The sequence below is a fragment of the Gracilinanus agilis genome, chromosome 6, assembly GCF_016433145.1.
Source record: "Gracilinanus agilis isolate LMUSP501 chromosome 6, AgileGrace, whole genome shotgun sequence".
Taxonomy (NCBI): Eukaryota; Metazoa; Chordata; class Mammalia; order Didelphimorphia; family Didelphidae; genus Gracilinanus; species Gracilinanus agilis.
The window spans coordinates 156932352-156951337 of NC_058135.1; the positions used below are offsets into that span (position 1 = coordinate 156932352).

The 18986-nt window shown below is 34.6% G+C and overlaps 1 protein-coding gene across 1 annotated transcript in view; it reads right to left on the minus strand.

Moving 5' to 3' along the window:
- LOC123252392 (girdin-like) overlaps positions 1–16839 on the minus strand; it is a 99825-nt gene extending 82986 nt beyond the window's left edge. Inside the window, exon 1 of the mRNA XM_044681723.1 lies at positions 15620–16839. Coding sequence (XP_044537658.1) covers positions 15620–16839 — 1220 coding nt within the window. The remainder of the gene's footprint in view (positions 1–15619) is intronic.
- Between the last annotated feature and the right edge of the window lie 2147 nt (positions 16840–18986).

Genomic DNA, 18986 nt, shown 5'->3' on the forward strand with positions numbered 1-18986 from the left:
ATCATACCAATCTTTTGTTAACAAATTTTGATAGATCCTTATGATATTAGAATAATATACAAACTCCTTGGCCTTTTAGACTTCACAATTTGCTTTCAGCCTACATTACACTTAAACCTATTCTACATGATAGCCAAGCCTGTGACTCACTCTCTCCTGTAAATAACACAAGCTATCCCACATACCATGAATATACTCACTACTTATGTTTGCCTCATAGGATCCCTGCTTTTCCTAACAAGCTTAGATAAGTGCTGTCTCTTTAGGGGCATCTATTCTGACTTCACTAATTGATCATGTCATCCCTTCCCAAAGTCTTTTTGTTTCTCTTTCGATTTTTCCCTCATTTACTTGTTGCTTTTTTTCTGAAAAGAAATGGAAGTTCTTTAATGGTTTAATTGAATTTTTGTCTTTATATATCTAGGTCCTGGCATTTAATTAATGTGTATTAAATGAAATTAATAAATAAATGTTGAAGAACAGCCCTTTTCTGACTCTTCATACTTTTTCTTCTTTTTCAATTAAATTAAAATTGTATTTAAGATAACTTTTACCTTCCATCTTGGAACAAACACTGTGTATTAGTTCTAAGGCAGAAGAGCAGTAAATGATAAGGCATGGGGGTTAAATGACTTGCCCACAGTCACAGAGAAAAGAAGCTAAGGCTAGATTTGAATCTAGAGCCTCCTGCCTCCAGGTCTAGATTCCCATCTACTGAGCTTCCTAGCTACTTTCCTCACACTTTTTCAGAAATATTTTCATCACAAACAGATGATGAGTTAGCAAATCCATTAAATCCAGCATTTGTAGAACCTTCAGGCTAAATATTATGGGAAACAATAGAAGTAAGGTGTTCCTGATTCCCAAGAAATGTATATAATCTTTTCAAGGAGATAATGCATAAATAGCTTTAAACATGTTGAAAGGTAAGAGAAGAGAACATGCAATTATTAAGTATCTATCATGTGGCAGGCACTCTGTGAAAAGATATCAAGATTTATTTTGTCCTCACAAATTTCTTTGCTCTTCAAACTTCTCTCAAATGTAGGTTTTGTCGTTGCCCCTATTTTATAGATAAGGAAATTGAAGAAAACAGAGATTAAGTGACTTGCTCAGGATCACAAATCTAGCAAGTGTCTGAACATGCAAGTCTTACTGACTGCAGGACTTTGCGTGTGTGTATGTGTGTGTGTGTGTGTGTGTACATATATATGAATTACATATGTTTGGATTCTTACTGGGCTGCTTTCTCTTTTTAAAAAGAATCATTTTCTTTTTTTTTCTGATGGGGTGGGAGAGTCGGAAGTTGGGAGAGATGAAACTGGGCTAATGGTCAATAATAATTTTGAAAAAGAATCAGATGACTTGTGTTAAGTTGCTAGGACAACTCTTTTCTTAACTATCTGGTCTGCATTCAACCTAGCCTTTGGCAAACTAGGCAAACTCATGGAATGCTGCTGCTTTGTCTTCCTTAAAGGGTTTTTTATGTCCCTTAACCCTTCCCTACTTATTGGAAGCTGTCTATCTCTACTCTTCTAGAATGCTAATTTTTGGTTGACCTTCTCTAAAAAGGTTACCATTCCTTTTCTTCCAAAAAGACAAATAAAGATGCAGGCACTAGTCTGATAATTCTGCTTCATTTTACAAGGATAAAGAAACTAAAAGTGCTCCAGATGCTTTAAGTGTAATTTTCATTTGACAGTAAATTTTCTTCAGAGTGCTTGCTTCAAATAAGGTCAGGGCATTAGTGCTCATTAAGGACTATATACATGCAGAGCTTGAAAATTCATCTAAAAACCAATCAGTTGTCTAAACTCAAAGAAAGCCTAGGGAAAAAAATTGCTAACTGATTTTTTTTTTTTTACCCTCTAACTCAGTAACCTATGATCACCTTTTCTTCACGCAACATAAGAGAAAAGAAGGAGTGGGGGTAGGGTTCAGTACTGGAGAAAGAGTGCTAAATTTGGAATCCAAGAACCTAACTTTGAATGCTAGACCACATGTTTCTTGGGAAAGTCCCAAGCTTTCTAGTTCTCTGCCTCTTTATATGTAAAATGAGAAGAATGGACTAAATTACCTATAAAGTACCTTCCAGCTCTAGGTCTATGATCCTATAAGGTAGAAGAAAAGACTATTCAGGCTGCCAAAGTATTACCTCTGAGCCAAGTTTCAACTATGGGATAATTTTGGTGCATGTTTAAAAACAATTTTCAAGTTGTTGTTGGTGGTGGTGGTGATGTGTGTGTATGTGTGTGAGTAAAAAAAAAACAACACTTTACTTCTTATTTAGTTTGGCTGGTTTAACAATTATAGTTTAATGATTATAGAAAAAATTATAGTTAAGTAGTATTAAAATAATCAAAAGACCCATATTCCATGCAAAGGACTCAATCTGGTGCAGGAATGTTTTCCATACTATATGCTAGTATAACTTCTTTTTGAAAACTGATTAAGCCTAGATGGTTTCTCATATTCTTTAAATGGATAACTGAGACTCCTTTAGGCTGGGGAATGAGAAATTTTACACAGGAATAGGAGACAGATCTCTCTCCCTGAACTTGTTCAATAGAGTAGAAAATTACAAACCTGCTTATTGGGTTAATCACATTCTTTTAGTCTTATAATCATGACTAGACACATGATTTTCAGTGAAGTTCAGTTGATTGTTGTTTTTTAAAAGAGTATGTTTCCATATGCCAAGTGGCACTTCTGGTGGACAATTTACATAAAAGGTAATATAATATAATAATATAATATAATATATAATATAATATAATATATAATATAATATAATATATAATATAATATAATATAATAAGTGATTAAACTTTTTAACTCTATTAAATGAATTCTAACGTGAGCACATCTATCTAGTCCTCATCTCCAAATAATTAATTTCTTAATTCTTTCTCTCATCACCCCATCCCTTAATTTTTTTCTCATTTCTCTGTGTGTGCTGGTAAATGTTTAACTTTCCAAAACAATAGCAACTACACAATACTAGTAAGGAAAGCATACTCTTTTAGATTAATTTGTATTATTAGCATTTTCAACATTATTTTCTTAAGTTTAAACAATCAACAAAATGATGTTCACTGATCTCCAAGGTACAAATAATTCACACTGAAAAATAACCTCACACTGTATAGAGTTATCTACAAGAAACCCTTGCCTTAGAATACTCTTTTTCTCTATATTTAATCTTTAGGGCTAGATTTCCAGTCAGTGCTTCTCTTTAACTCTACAGAGCTGGTGAGGAATAGGTTCTATTTTTCTTAGAAAATAGGGAAGAGGAGTTAAGTGTTTTTTTTTATCTTTGCCTTTATGCTTTCAGATACATCCTTCTGTACCCTTCCAATTTTTACTTCCATGAATCTTTTTCTATTCAGGCTCCTAGGGTCCTCAGTTCTTTCCAAAACAGTTATGAAAGTTTTTTCTTCCAGTTCTTTCCTTCAAATTGCTTCACAAAAGATAGAGAGTAGTACAAAGTATTGAATCTCCCATAAGTATTTGCGTTTTAGCAATATCATGCATGATTGGAGTTAAAGGGGAAAGGCAGAATTTTAGACATTAGTTATTTGGTCAAGGAATTTGGGGGGCATTTTCAGTGTTCCTGAAACAATCCTTCAGCAGTGAAAAACTTAACTTCTTATTAGATTGTCCCCTATAATGTACTCATTGCATGTGGTAAAAACAATTGAGCAGGAATTCTGTCCTTTCCTTGTCAATACCCTTGTCAATATAACTGGATTTTTGCATGCCTCTTGTTCCTTCATATCAACTCAAAGAGCATGTTTTTCATCTTTAACCACTTTGTAGAAGTACAGTCTTTACTAAGTTACTTCTTTGCCTTCATTTTTTTTCCTTTTTTTTCCAGTGAGCAAACTGTTATTTTTTCTCGGCCGTTAAAAAAAAACAAACTATATCATTTTTCTTATTATCACTTCTATGACAGAAGAGCAGCAAGGGTAAGGCATTTGGGATTAAGTGACCTACTCAGGGTCACATAGCTAAGAAGTGTCTGAAGTCATATTTGAACCCAAGTCCTCCCAATTCCAGGTTTATGCTCTATTCATTGTGCTATCTAGCTGCCTCTCCACCACTTAAAAAAAGTCATTGTTAACATTGCCTCATTTTCAATCTAGAGAAGAATGTATCAAAAAAAGAAGTAAGAGTATGTATAACAGAGGAATTATGGGAAAATTACTTAAAAAATAAAAACACAAAGCTGTCTTTGATTATGAAGTAATAATCAACCAATACAAACTCTCCAACCTATACAGAAGAGCAGGAAGCAATTATATATGTTATTAAATTTCTCTTCTATAGTTTTAAAATATATGTTATATTTAAAAACTATGAAAAATTGCTCTCCTGTTGTGCCCTTCTATGCTTTTTTTCTTTTATACACTGATATTTTGTTTTCATTTCTCACTACATAGTTACTACTCCCTCCTTCCTCAGAGCAGTATTTCTATGGAACAGGTATCTCTAGTTAAACAACAACAAATCAACACATTGTTCTTGGTCGAAAAAACATGTTTTCATTCTATACCTTTTCCTTGAGTGATAGATATGTTTCATTAGCAGTGTTCTGGAGTCTCAAATGGTCACTGATTTGATGAGAGTTCTGAGGTCTTTCAAGTTGATTTCATGTATGTTAATCTGTTCCCAAACTACTTTACAACTATAATATAGTGAACTCTACCCTGGGAAGGCTAAATAGAATCATTTCATTTCTTTAAGCCCATGTGTAAAAAGAGGTGATTGGACTAACAGACCTCTGAGGTTCTATCAATCTCTAAATCTTATGAATTTATGATTCCAAACCATGGTCCAGTGAAAGATTAAGTGAAGCTTTTCCCTGAAGTAGTCACCAAACCATCTTTCAGTGAAATGAAATTGGATAGGTTCAGAAAGAATTTACCATTTGTGACTTGATTGATCCAATTTTTATCAATATAAGAAGGTAAAAGATAAGGACCTATTGATTAATTTTTAAAATCTTCCCAAATTTCAGGAAGGGAAAGAAAAATCACTTGTACATACAATATAAATTATTTGCCATTTTAATGCTTTGGTACCCTGAGTGTTTCCCAGTTGTAGGCACTAACTCCTCAGACTGATGGAGATCATGGCTTTCTCATCATCTCTTTGACTGGGAGCCTTCTCTTCCCACAGAATTAGAATTAGACAAGAATTTGTTGAATGCTATCCTTACTGACAGTCTTGCCAACTCTGATGCCATCAGCTGACTAAATTCTCCTTGGAATGCAACTGGAAAATGACCCGGTGGCCTTGAATGCTCCTTGTTACCATAGAGATTAGGCTTTCTCATGTTAATAAGTATTCCCAGGGTCAACCTTTTGTAACAGTGATGTCACTTAGTTGGTAGCAGAATTGTTGCTTGACTGTGGAAGAGAGCCATAAAACAAAACTACAGTTATGTGAACAAAGAATAACACCCACCCTCGTATCTCCTAATAAGGTTTGCTATTGTCCCAGTCTCCTTGCCTTGATGACTAGTGTTCTTTTGCAGAATAAAAAGAAGGAAGGTGAGGAGGGGAGGGAGGCTAATATTAGCAGTGTACAAATGGTAAATCAGTCAGGTCTTCATTTATTCAAAATCCAGAGGAATTAAGGCTTAGCAGTCATATGGAAATGCATAGGAATTTGTTGAAGTTTGGTCATTGTTGTCAAATACTTTCATGTTCCTAACTCTGATTCAAAAAAAAAATGAGGTGTCCTCTCTCAAGATTTAGTGGGTAGCTTGTCAGGATCAGTTAGAGTCACAGATACAGAGGAGAGAGGGGAGGGCAAGTGAGCTGGGAATTGTTTTTTTTTTTTCCCTCCTGGCATCAAGCTTTACTTTTTGATTTATAGTAGCAGTCTTGGTTGCCAGTTACTGTGGAGGATAAAAGATGTCCAAAAATATGACAGACTCCTGGGAAGAAACAACCTATGACTTTTAATTAAACAATGTAAAAAATGGATCTGAGATGTGTGCGTGCGTGCGTGTGTGTGTGTGTGTGTGTGTGTTTGTAAATGAAAATAAATAATTCAATTGTGGTTTCAGATTGTTTCGTTATCAACTTCTGAAACACTTAAGCACATAGTAGGCAGTCTCTTGCATGTGGTGGGCAATGTAATGAATTCAGAAGACCTGTGTTCAAATGCTTCTTCTACCAGGCATTAACTGTGTTTTGGGCAAGTAATTCATTCTCTCTGAATGTTCCAGTTTCTCAAATGTAAAGGAAAGATGAAACTTCCATTACCTACTTCAGAGGGTTATGAAGAGGAGAGTTCTAGAAATGAGAGCTATTATTATTAAGTCCTGCATGTACATTTGTTGAATTGAATTAAGACAGAAACCCAAAGTGACTGTCTTTTATAACCTGTCAGTTTTAGCCTGAGGAGGAAAAAAGATGTCTGAAAACTGACAGAATGTGATTTTTTCCAATACTGACATATTTTAGCCGAATTTGATTTATAGAGCTTTGTTTTGCATTAAAGTCTGTAATAAGCTTAAGAATCATGTATTCTCAGTTGGAAGGGAGCTCAAACTCAGAGGTTATCTAATCCAACCTCCACCTGAACAGCAATCTCTCAATATTGCTAACAAGTTTCCTTTCATAAAAAGACTTCTAGCTTGCTAACTCCTGAGATGGAGCATTCCACTTAAAATAGTGATGATTTTGGGGATTTAAAAAAAAAACTAATATTGAGCAGGAATCTGTTTCTCAGTCCTACCTTTTGCTCCTATATCTGACTTTTGAAGCTAAGTAATATGAGTATCATCCCTCTACCACCTAAACAATCTTTTGTACATATAAACATAAATAACATATTCTCTATCTTCCAAGAATTCTATTATTCTGACTAAACTTCTCAATTTCTCCAACTACACCTTATATGGCAAGATTTCTAGCTACTTTACCATCACAGTTCTCTTAAAAGACTAGTTTATCCATGACCTCCCTAAAATATGGCATACAAAAATGAATTCAGTATAAAAAGTTGTTTTAATGAGAGTAATACATTGTAGGACTACTCATCTCTAATAATTTTATTGTAGGAAAACTTTAATTAATGAATTCCTAGATTTTGTAGTAGTTGTTTTTCTGGATATGGGGGAAGAGGGATGTGATGTCAAGACAAACTGTTAAATCTTTGAGTTGGAAAGTCCACTAACACACCCACGAAGATATCAAAACCAAATAGTATGAAAAAATAACTTTTCAGGGATAGTCTCAGCTAAGGATGAACTAGATGATTTGCTTAGACGGTATAATTTTTCTGGCTTTCTCTAATGTTTCCCAACCAAAATATCTTCTCTTCCTCTTTAACATGTGGCATCTAGCCATGCTTTCTCCATCCTGTACATTTGCAGATGAGGTTTTTTTTTAAAATCAAAGCATAGGATTTTAACATTCTTTCCATAATAGTTCAAGTTTTCTGCTACCATGTAAATTCCATGTAGGTTAATAAAGGTGATTTCAGAACAGTATAAAACAATCCCAACACCCCACAGATTCAATTAGTGGTATTTAAAGAAATGGTGGCACAAAAAGTTCTGTAAGAGATAGGAATTTGAGAGGATAGTACTAGCTGGCACACAGTTATCCTTAAAACCCAAAGACAACTGCATAACCTTTGTTTATGATACATTTAATATATGTTCTTAATCTAATGACACTTCCTCTATATTCCTCAGCCATAGTTGTGAAAGGCATTTCCTTCTAGTCTTCTTTGGTTATGATATTTCATATTTAAGTTAATTGGAGCTTACTGTAGTATATGGTGTAGAATGTAGAACTAAATATAGTTTTTGCCAGTCTGCTTTCCTATTCCCCCCATAGTAATTGCTGAATGGTAGTAGTTTGTGTTGGGTTCATCAAGGACTAGCTTCTATCTTATACTCAAATGCTTTTGGGCCTTGCTTACATAGTCTATTCTATTGGTCAACTTTTCTACTTTTTTAACCAGTACTATGTAATTTTCATGATTTCTGTTTTGTCATATAATTTGAAACAGAATTTCTTTCATTCCTGCATTTTTAATTATTTACTTTGATACCCTTCAACTTTCATTCCTCTGGATGTATTTTGTCATTATTTTCTCAAGATCTTTAAAGTAAACTTTCAATAATTTGATAAGTATGACACTAAATCTGTCAATTAATATTGGTAGCATTGTCATTTTTATTATAATAATGGGACTTGAACAAAAGTGATTAAGTTCTTTCCAGTTATTTGCTAATTTGAAATCAAATAGATCACAAAGCTTTCAGAGGACTTATAGATCAAAGATTTTTACCTGGAAGGAACCTTAGAGATCATCAAGTATAACTTGGTTGTTTTATAGAGGAAGAAATCAAAGCTCAAAGATAATGGCTGACTTGCCCAGTCACAGAAACAGTAAATGTCTGAGGTTGTCTTTGAACCTAAGTATTCTCTAGGTGCACTTCTCTATCCACTATGCTATATTGCTTCATCATTCCTTTTCACCCCGAATTCCCTTCTCTCCCTAAATTCCCTAATGCAGTATATGTTACTGCTATTTTCCCAGCCACCCAGACTCACAAACAAGGTATTATCACTTCAACTGACACTATAAAAGCAACCTGTTGCCGACTCTTCTCCTTTCTACCATTACAAACTCTTTGCAATATGTCCTGTTCTCTGTGTTCATATGGGTAAAGTTGTAGTTTAGGCTCTCATCACCTCATCATGTTAGCTTCTGATTGGTCTCCCTGCTTCAAATCTTAAACCACATCATTCCATTCTTCACTCGGCTGCCAAAACAATTTTTCTAATGCACAAGTCTGACTATCTCATCCCCTTTGAGAAGAAAGTCTAGGGGCTCCCTATTGCTTCTAAGCTCAAATATAAAATCTTCTTGCTTTCAGTGCTCTTTGAATATTGGCCCTTTCCTACCTTACCAGTCTTCTTGCATTTTGCTTTTCTTCATGTGCTATTATGATCTAGTAACACTGATATTCTTTTATTTTTTTTCTTGCAAATAATGCTCTATCACCCAATTCCATTCCTTTTCTTCGTCTATACTGTGTGCTTGGAGTGATTGCTTATCTGATTTTTCCCTGTTTGCTTTTCTGGCTGCTTTCAAGACTGTTCATATTCCCTCTTCAAAAAAGACACTTTTTTTGCCAGCCTCCCTCGATCCCTCCTCTCACTCCTTTAACCTTCCTTATCAAATTACCTCCCATTTATTATATATATATATATGCATATATATCTCACTTATATACATAGGTATTTATTCTTTGTCTCTTCCTTAAAAGTAAGCCCCCTTTGGGCAGGAACTATATATTTGTTTTTTCTTTATTTCTTCATGCTTTGTATAAAGAAAGAAATTAATGAATGTTTAATAGCCAGGAGTCTTTTCCTACCTCTGATCAGGGATATTCCTGAAATTATAATTTGAACCCAAATCCTGTGAAGTCACATAGTACATAAAATAGAGTGTATAATGTATTTGGATTCAGAAAACCTGGGAAAATCCTGGCTCTAGATATTAAACTTCTGTGCTTATATTTTCTTCTATAAATTGTGTTATCTATCTAGAAGCAGTGGCTGGAGCAGATAAGGCCAAAATGGCAAAGTAAGAAATACTCATAGCCTGCCAACCATGGTCCAAATGACCATCAAGAACAGAAATACTTCAAAATTAATACTGAAGTGGCAGAATGAACAGAAGAATTATTGAAACAGTGCCTGATCCAGAAGAACAAGGAGGAACAGAAAAGAGAACTCATCTCATTGAGGTACAAGGCGGGATTGCTGAACAAGCCTCAGTAGAACTTGCATACAAGACAAGAGAAAGAGAATAGTCAGCTTGGTCCAATCTTAACAGGATAAGAGTGGAAACCAACATTATACAGAATAAGCAGCAATAGAGGAAAGTGGCCCTGCATAATGTAGCTGGAACAGAGGAACAAATGACTCAGCACAGGTAGCATTAAGAGGGACTCAGCTTAATAAGGTTCAGCCTTAGTGGGTCTGGCCAGAACTGAATGCAAACCAGTCGAACTCCAACCAGTCCTCCTTGCTGAACTGAACAGTTGCAAACCTCCATGCAGTAGGCCAACTAGGCTCCCTCTGCAATGTGCTCAATCTAAGACTGAAGTAGCTGAGCTCAGTCAAGGCAAAGTACAAGTTCAGTACAGTATATCCTCCCCACTCCAGGAATAGAGGTAACCTTCAGCATATAGACAAAATCAAGGGAAAACATAGCCTCAAAATGAATAGAAGTCAGAAAAAAGTGACACTACAAAATATTTCAACAAGAGAGATGATCCCCCACAAAAAAAGCTCAGAAAAGAACAGCAATACAAAAATGAAGATATGAAGTTTCAAAGAAAAATGTGAAAGGATATTAAGTCCAAAATGAATCCATGGAAGAGCTCTAAGAAAGAAAAAATAAATAATCAGAAACTTAGAAGAAAAAATAGAAAAGATAATGATTAAAAAGAATCAACAACTTAGAACAAAAACTTACCAGGGAAAATAGTTTCCTAAAAAAGGCTTTGTACTTCCTTTCTTAGGGAGTTATTTTTAACTCCCTAAGAAAGGAAGTGTAAAGCCTCAAAGAAGAAACAACTTCCCTCAAAATTAGAATTGGACAAATGGAAGCTAATGACTTCATGAGACAGCAGGAAACAATAAAACAAATTCAAACGAATGAAAAAATAGAATAAAATTTGAAATCTTTCACTGAAAAAAAAACTGACCTAGAAAAAAGATCCAAGAGAGATGAATGAAAAATTATTAGATAGCCTGAAAGCAATCAAAAAAAAAAAAGAAAAAAAGAATATGAACGCAATATTGAAAGAAATTATCAGGGAAAACTGCCCTGATGTTTTAGGACAAGAGAAGAAGATAAAAAATGAAAGAATCTACATAGAACCTGAAAGAAATTCCAAATTAAAAATCATAGGACACATATAGTCAAATTCCATAAATACAAAGCCAAGGATAAAATACTGCAAGAAAAAATATATATTTTGTAACCACAGTCTAGATTACACAGGACCTAGAGGCTTCTACATTAAAAGATTGGAAGGCATGGGATATGATATTCCACAATGCCTAAGTCTCAGTATCCCCAGGGAAATTAAACAGTACTCCACAGGAAGAAGTGGACACAATAAAATAAAAGAATTCCAGGCACTCCTTCCTGACAAAATCATCAGAGCTAAAAAAAAATCACTGATTAAATTCAACAGGCCAAAAAAGCATTAAATAGAAAAAAATCAAGGGAATCAGTGAGGTTTTAAACTTGTTACATTCCTTTATGGGAAAGTGGTAACTAGGATACTTAAGATTTCTAAAGTATAAGAGATACTTGAAGCAATCAAGGGAAACAACAGGGATAAACTGATTTCATTACTAGTAAAAAGATGATAACTAAGATGCTTATGACATCTATGATGCTTATGACATCTATGATACTTGAAGTATGTAAGAAACCTAAAGTGCTTAGGATGCTTAAAATACTGAAGATATCTAAGAACTTAATTATTATTAGAGCAATGAATAGGAACATATACAAACAAAGAGTAGGGAGTAATTTGAATATAATAGGATTTTATTTTTGGGATCATGGGATAAGAAAGAGTAATATACCTTGAAAAGAGAAAAGGAGAGATAGGCTCATAGATAAAAAAAACACATTGCTTTCAAGGAGTTCACAGTTTTTTGTGGATGACAATATATGAACAACTACATATAAAGAAGGTGTATACAAAATATAAATTGGTGGTAATCTCAGAAGGAGGGCACTAAGATTAAGAAAGATTGGGAAATAAGACAATCATTCTGGAGAACAAAGGACAATAAAACTGTACATACTCTTCGACCCAGAAATATCACTACTAGACCTGTATCCCAAAGAGATAGATAGGGAAAATAACCCACCTATACAAAACTATTTACAGCAGCTCTTTTTTTTGTGTGGTAAAGAAGTGGAAGCTGAAGGTATATTCATTGATTGTGGAATGGCTGAAGAAATTGTGTTATATACTTGTAATGGAACACTATTTTGTCATAAGAAGTGACAAACAAGATGATCACAAAGACACACACACAAACACACACACACACACACACACACACACACACACAAACCTGGGAAGACTTACATAAAATGATCCAAAGTAAAGTGAGCAGAAAGAGAAAAACATTGTACATGGTAACAACAATAATGTGGGATGATCATTTGTGAATTACTTAATTATTTTCAAAAAGACAAACATCCAGGACAATTCCAAGAAACTCAAGATGAAAAATGATATTGAGTACCATAGGAGGAATTGGCAGAATTTGAATGAAGATTGAAACATACAATTATTCATTTTTCTTCCTCCATGAATTTTTCTCTAGTGTAAGCAATATGTGTCTGTTTCACAACATGATGTTCATGGAAATATGTATTATATGATATGACTTGCCTACTTGGGAAGAGGGAAGGTTGGGAGAGAAGGAGAGAATATAGATAAAAATATCTGAAAATAAATATTAAAAATTTTATCAACATGTAATCTGAAAAAAATGAGTATATTAGACTAGATGACCTATAGTTTTTCCACAGTTGCTCTAAATCTAGGATGTGATCCTATGCATTGCCTTTTCAGAACACTGTACTAAACACCTGCTCCTCGAACTTCATGTCAAAGTCAAAATACTTTATTAGTTTGACCCTGATCTAATAGTTTCAAAGTTGTTGACCTCAATTCTACTTAATGATATCTTTCATCTCTTTTTTTCCCACCTTACTTCTTGAACTCATGTCTCACCCAGGTCCTCCTGACTCTAATGAAGTTTAGCCTTCTCTCCATCCACTCTGCCATGCTCTCTCTCTTAGTTGACTAATGGACAAAAAACTGGAATTATGTTTATGTGTTATTCCAGTCATGTCTCTTTATAGGCAGGTCATGATCAATTTGAACAGAAATCTGAAAGAGTTAACATCACAGTGAATTAATTTCCTTTTGAAAGGTTTGATTAGATCTTTTGAGGTATAAGTACATCATAAATCCAATCTGAAGCATAAAAACAGAGGCATAAAATGTCTGTTCAATATTACATACTGTACAAAATGTCTATATTAAATTTTGGTCTCATCATAGAGGGAAAGAGTGAAATGTTGGGATCTAATTGTGCTTCTCAATGTCCCAAGGAGTCTATATTTTACTGGCATCTTCCAGACTAGATTGAACATTTTTATCTCCATCCACATTAACTGATGTTCATTTCTTCTGCAGCAGGAAATAAGGTTATATCTTCTATAACCTAAATGCAAAGGGAATAGGTAGGGTTTAACTATTTTAAATAGATTTTATATTTCACTCCTCCCTATTCCCAGTAAGAAGGTAATTTACTGTGTGGGGAGGAGTGATGAGGATGGTGAGTTGGGGAGGTTGCAGTTTCAAATGCTACCGTAAATTGGTCAATTAGTACAACAATATAAATGAAAAGTCTCTAAAAAGAAAACAAACTTAACATGTGAATACCAATAATGCCCCCAGAAGAGTTTAATGAAATATATCTCCTTCTTAACAGTAAATGTAGGAACCTACTAGGGCAAAATATTGTATTCACTATCAGGTATAATTACTATAGTGGCTATTTTTCCTCAGCTGTTTTTCTTTGTCACAGGAAAGTTAAATAGGGGGGCACATGGGAAAAAGAAAGTTGAACTTGGGAGAGGGTTGAGATGGGCTAGAGAATATCCAGAAAAGATTGTAGCATAAGAGCAAAAAGTCACAAATAAAACTATCTTGTTTAAAAATATATTGATTATTTTTAAGTAAAGCATTACCTTATTTCTGAAATCTATCTTTCCCTCTTCCTCTCTCTAGAGAAGCATCAATGTAAAAAAGCATAAACTAAGAAAAAAGAAAAAGAAAAAATGCGGCAGCTAAACTAATCAAAATCAACATCAATAGAGTCTGAGAGTATAGGCCATGGTCTACACATATCAAAAACAACCACAACCACCTCATTCTCAACCACCTCTTTAAAGAAGGAAAGTAGAACTGATCTATTCTTTTAGAACAAGTTTAATTATTCTAATCAGGTAGCTCTATAATATAGGGAATAGAGTGCTGGGTCTAGAGCAGTGATTCCCAAAGTGGGTGCCACCACCCCCTGGTGGGTGCTACAGCAATCCAGAATAGGAAATAATAATTTCCTATTAATTGCTATTAAAATAAAAAATAATTTCCAGGGGCACTAAGTAATATTTTTTTCTGGAAAGGGGGTGGTAGGCCAAAAAAGTTTGGGAACCACTGGCCTAGAGGAAGGAACACTTTAGTCCAAATGCAATCTCAAACATTGATTAGTTCTGCGATCTTGGACAAACCTCTTTTTGCCTTGGTTTCCTAAACTGCAAAATGAGGATGCTAATCGCATCTACTTCCCAGGGTTGTTCTTAGGGTCAAATGAGATAGTATTTAATTTTTTTTCTAAATTATATGTCAATACAATTTTCTGGTATTCTGCAATCCATGTTCTTTCCTTCATCCCTCCAACCTCTCCAAGACACTGGGTAATATGATATGGAATGTACATGTGTCTTCATACAATATATATTTCCATCTTCATCATGTAAAAGAAGACACATATCACTTGCATTAGAGAAAAAATATGGAGGATATAAAATAAAGAATGGTATGCTTCAATCTGTATTTAGACTCTATTAGTTCCTTTTGTGGCAGTTTAATATGAACCCCATAGAGTTATCCTAGATCCTTGCATTGCTGATGATAGTTGTCATTCAAAGTTGATTATCATACTCTATTGTTATTATTGCATACATGTTCTCCTGGTCCTTCTCACTTCACCTTGCATCATCAGTTCACATAAGTTTTTCCAGGTTTTTTTTGTGATCGTCTTGTTTGTCATTAGTATTGCATCATAATTATATATTACAACTTTTCAGCCATTCCCCAATTAATGAACATCCCTTCAGGTTCTAGTTCTTTGTCACCACAAGAAGAGCTGTTGTAAATATTTTGGTACAACTTGATCATTTCCTCTTATGAGATTCAGAACTAATAGTGGTATTTCAGGTTCAAAGGGTAAGAAAAGTTTAATGGCTCTTGGGCATAGTTACAAATTGATCTCCAGAATGTTGTATCAGCTCACAGTTCCACAAACAGTATATTATTGTAGCAGTTTTAGCATATCCCCTCCAACATTTGCCATTTTTCTTTTTCTGTCATAATAACTGGCTTGGTGGATTATTGTGGGGTGGTATTTGTGAGGTGGTGTTCTGAGTTGTTTTAATTTGTATTTCTCAAATTAATAGTAGTTTTGAACACTTTTTACATGACTAAGGATGGTTTTAATTTCATCTGAGAATTATCTGTATCCTTTGACTACTTGTCAGTTGTGTTATGAGTAAGATTAGATTAGCTAGTTATTAGGTATTGATTATATATTGATTAGGGAGTACCTAGCAGGAAGGAGCTGGAGCTGGGAATTCCAGGTTGGAATGAAGGAGGAGGAAGTCTATCTGTGTGCTGTGTGTGGACTCCATTAGTGGTAGGGAAAAACTGTTGCCAGCCTGGGAGAACTCAGAGCAAAGGACACCTTGCATCCTGTTTTCTACTTCCAGTTCAGAATTTTCTAGCTCTAAGGTCTCAGTTTTCTCACAGGTAATTTTCAAATTAGTTATCTTTTTTTGTAATGATTCATTTTCCTTTTCAAGATGATGCAACTCATTCTCAAGTTCTTCTGTTCTTTCTCCTCTTTCTTTGTAATTTTCCAATTCTTTTTTAATTTGTTGCTTTTCAAATTCAATTTTGTTTAACTTGCTGCTTGTTTCTTTAATAGATTCATGAAGGATTTTATTTTCTTTCTCAATGTCTTTCACCCTTGCTTCAGCACTTATTTGTGATCGCTGCCTTAAGGATGTTACAGTTTGATTCAAATGCTCATTCTCCTGTTCCAGTATTTTAATCTGTCTTTCTGAATTTTCATGAAGTGTTTCAATGGTCTTTTCCAACTGTGCTTTCTCCTTCATTAGATCCCTGCTCAGATTTTGACAATTCTGAAGACTTTGCTTTTCTTGAATAATTTCATTCTCAAGAAATTCCAGCTTCTTACTAAGTCTTTGGTTTTCTTTTTCAATTTTCAGAATTTTGGAATTACTGCTTTCTACAGAATCCACAGCATTTCGAAGCTCTTCTATGGTCTTCACCAAACTCTGATTTTCCATTTCTAATTTCAATAATCTACTTGATGTTAATTCATTCACCTCATGGCCCAGAGATTTCTGTGATGCTTCTGAGAGTTCACTAGTTCTTGATATCTGTTCCAATTCCCAGCCAAGATGTAATGACTCATCCATACTTTGTTTCTGTGCCATTTCCAAACTCATATTTTCTTCCATTAGCTCTTCAATCTTTTTTCTATCCATATCACGTTCCATCTCCATATCATGTAGGTTAGCCTTCAGTTGTAAGTTCTCTTTTTCTAATTCATGTAATTTATCAGAACGAGTGCGGGTTCCTTCTAGTTGGTCTTCTAACATACTTTTTGTTTCCAATAATACTTGATTGTCTTCTTTTAGTTCCTCAACTCTTGCTTTATAAAATTCAATATCATGTAGCCTCTCTTTATATCTGCTGACTTTGTTTTCAAGCTTGTCAACTCTAATTGCTTTTTCCCAAAGTGCATCCAATTCATCTCGGTATACTCTGGCGGAGCGGGCATCCGAAAGCAAATTCATATTCTCTTGTTGAAGTCTCTTTAATTTGTGAGGTGTTCTACCATCACACTCTTGCCTCACTGTCCAGAAAATCAGAGTATGCATTTTCTGTTTGTCATGCAACAGGAACGATCTGGAAACAACGAGGTTTTATTACTGCATCGTGAAAACCAATAGCTCATGCAGGAATAATAACTGAGTTGTTGGAAGCAATCCAGAACCCAAAACAGCTGGCAGTAATTCATTGTAGGAGTCATACTCGTGGTAGAGATTCAGTCTCTAAAGGAAATCATAGAGCTGATATCACTGCGAAGTATGCAGCTCAGAATGCTCCAATCTATGTGATGAATTTAACATCTATTGATTCTGATGATCTAGAGAAAGCTTATGTAGACTCAGATATTGAGAAATGGAAGGATAAATTTGGAGCTAGGAAACATGGGATATGGATTACTGATACAGGAAGACCATTGTTACCAAAAGATTTGTATACCTATTTGTGTCAAGCCATCCACACAAAAGGTCATTTTGGTACACAAGCTGTTGTGGATTCTATCAGGAGACAATGGGTTGCTCCTGGAATAAGTACTGTTGCAAATAAGGTCTGTAATAGCTGTCCAGTCTGCCAAAAGTTCAATCAAAGTGCCTTCAGAAAGAAAGGTTTGGGTGGTAGACCTTTAGCATATTGTCCATTTGAGAGTTTACAGATTGATTATATCTGTATGCCTAAAGCTGGAAGATACAAATATTGTCTTGTGATAGTCAATAGACTAACTAAATGGCCTGAAGCTTTTCCATCAGATACAAATTCAGCTAGTTTTGTGGTGAAAGTGTTACTGAAAGAAATTGTGCCTAGATTTGGTGTACCTTTAAACATAGATTTGGATAAGGGATCTCATTTCACTCAGGATATCCTTAGAAGAATCTATGAGAATCTAGGAATAACACCTAAATATCATGTTCCGTATCATCCGCAAAGTTCAGGTCAGGTGGAGCGTATGAATAGGGAACTCAAGACTATGGTTGGGAAACTCTGTGCTGAAACTCATCTCAGATGGCCAGAGATTCTTCCCATAGCTTTGTTTTACGTATGAGACCAAGAGCGGATCTACATATATCATCTTATGAGATGCTCTTTGGACATGCTCCACTACAAGCAAAAACTTGTAAGGCTATTTATGCATCACTCTTTGGATGGGGTTTTCAAATTGCTTCATATTTAAGTGCTTTACAGCAGAGGCTAAGAGAATTACAAGATATGGGAGTATTAATTCAATCTGGTCCATTGGATTATTCTCTTCATAATTTTCAACCAGGTGATATGGTCTATGTGAAAAATTTTGCCAAAACGTCGGCAACAGAACAAAATTGGGTAGGTCCTTATACAATTGTATTAGTTTCACCATCTTCTGTAAAAGTTTTAGGTAGAGATTCGTGGTATCATTGTTCTCACATAAATTAGCATATGGAATAGATAATGAAACTGTAGAAATTGTTAATAATGATGAAGAAGAAAAAAGAAGAAGAAGAGATTGTGTAATTTGAGATCTTCAGTCAATTAGAGTCTGCAGTCAGAAAGTTCAGTAAGGAGAGGACCATTCCAGTGGAAGAGGACATTCGGATGGAAGAGGATATGGATGAAGAGGATTCAGGATTCAGAATTTATAGACTTTGTATTAAGACTGATGGACTTATGAATTGAACTGATAAAACTTCATTTTCAAGGATTTTCTTAAAGAAGAGGATTAATCATGGACAATTTGGATTAAATAGTTTGGAAGTTTTTGGGTAATGTATATAGTATCATTACATACTCATATGCATCCAACATTGCACATAAAATTATCAAGACCTTCGATGGAGAAAAGAAGAAGAGGAAAACCGGAGAGAAGAAGAGAGGATTTCCTAGAGGAATGGAACATCGTGAGAAGAAAGGAGATCTGAAGGAGATCTACAGGAGATCTGGCGTTTTGGGTAGGTATCATACATCCATCAGTAACATGTTGCAACACAATATAGCAAAGAAACAACATAACAAATCAGATACATACAACACAAACATGTTAGGATACATTGTGTTCCTTATGGAATGAGACAATATATAATACTAACAAAATTAGAATTAGCTATAGGATAAGTAAGTACTAACAAGAGATAGTTAGTTACTAACAAAGATTAGCTAGTTATTTAGATAGATGTAGCTAGACTAACAAACTAATACATTAGGGTTAGTTTAGAATAGTTTAGTAGAA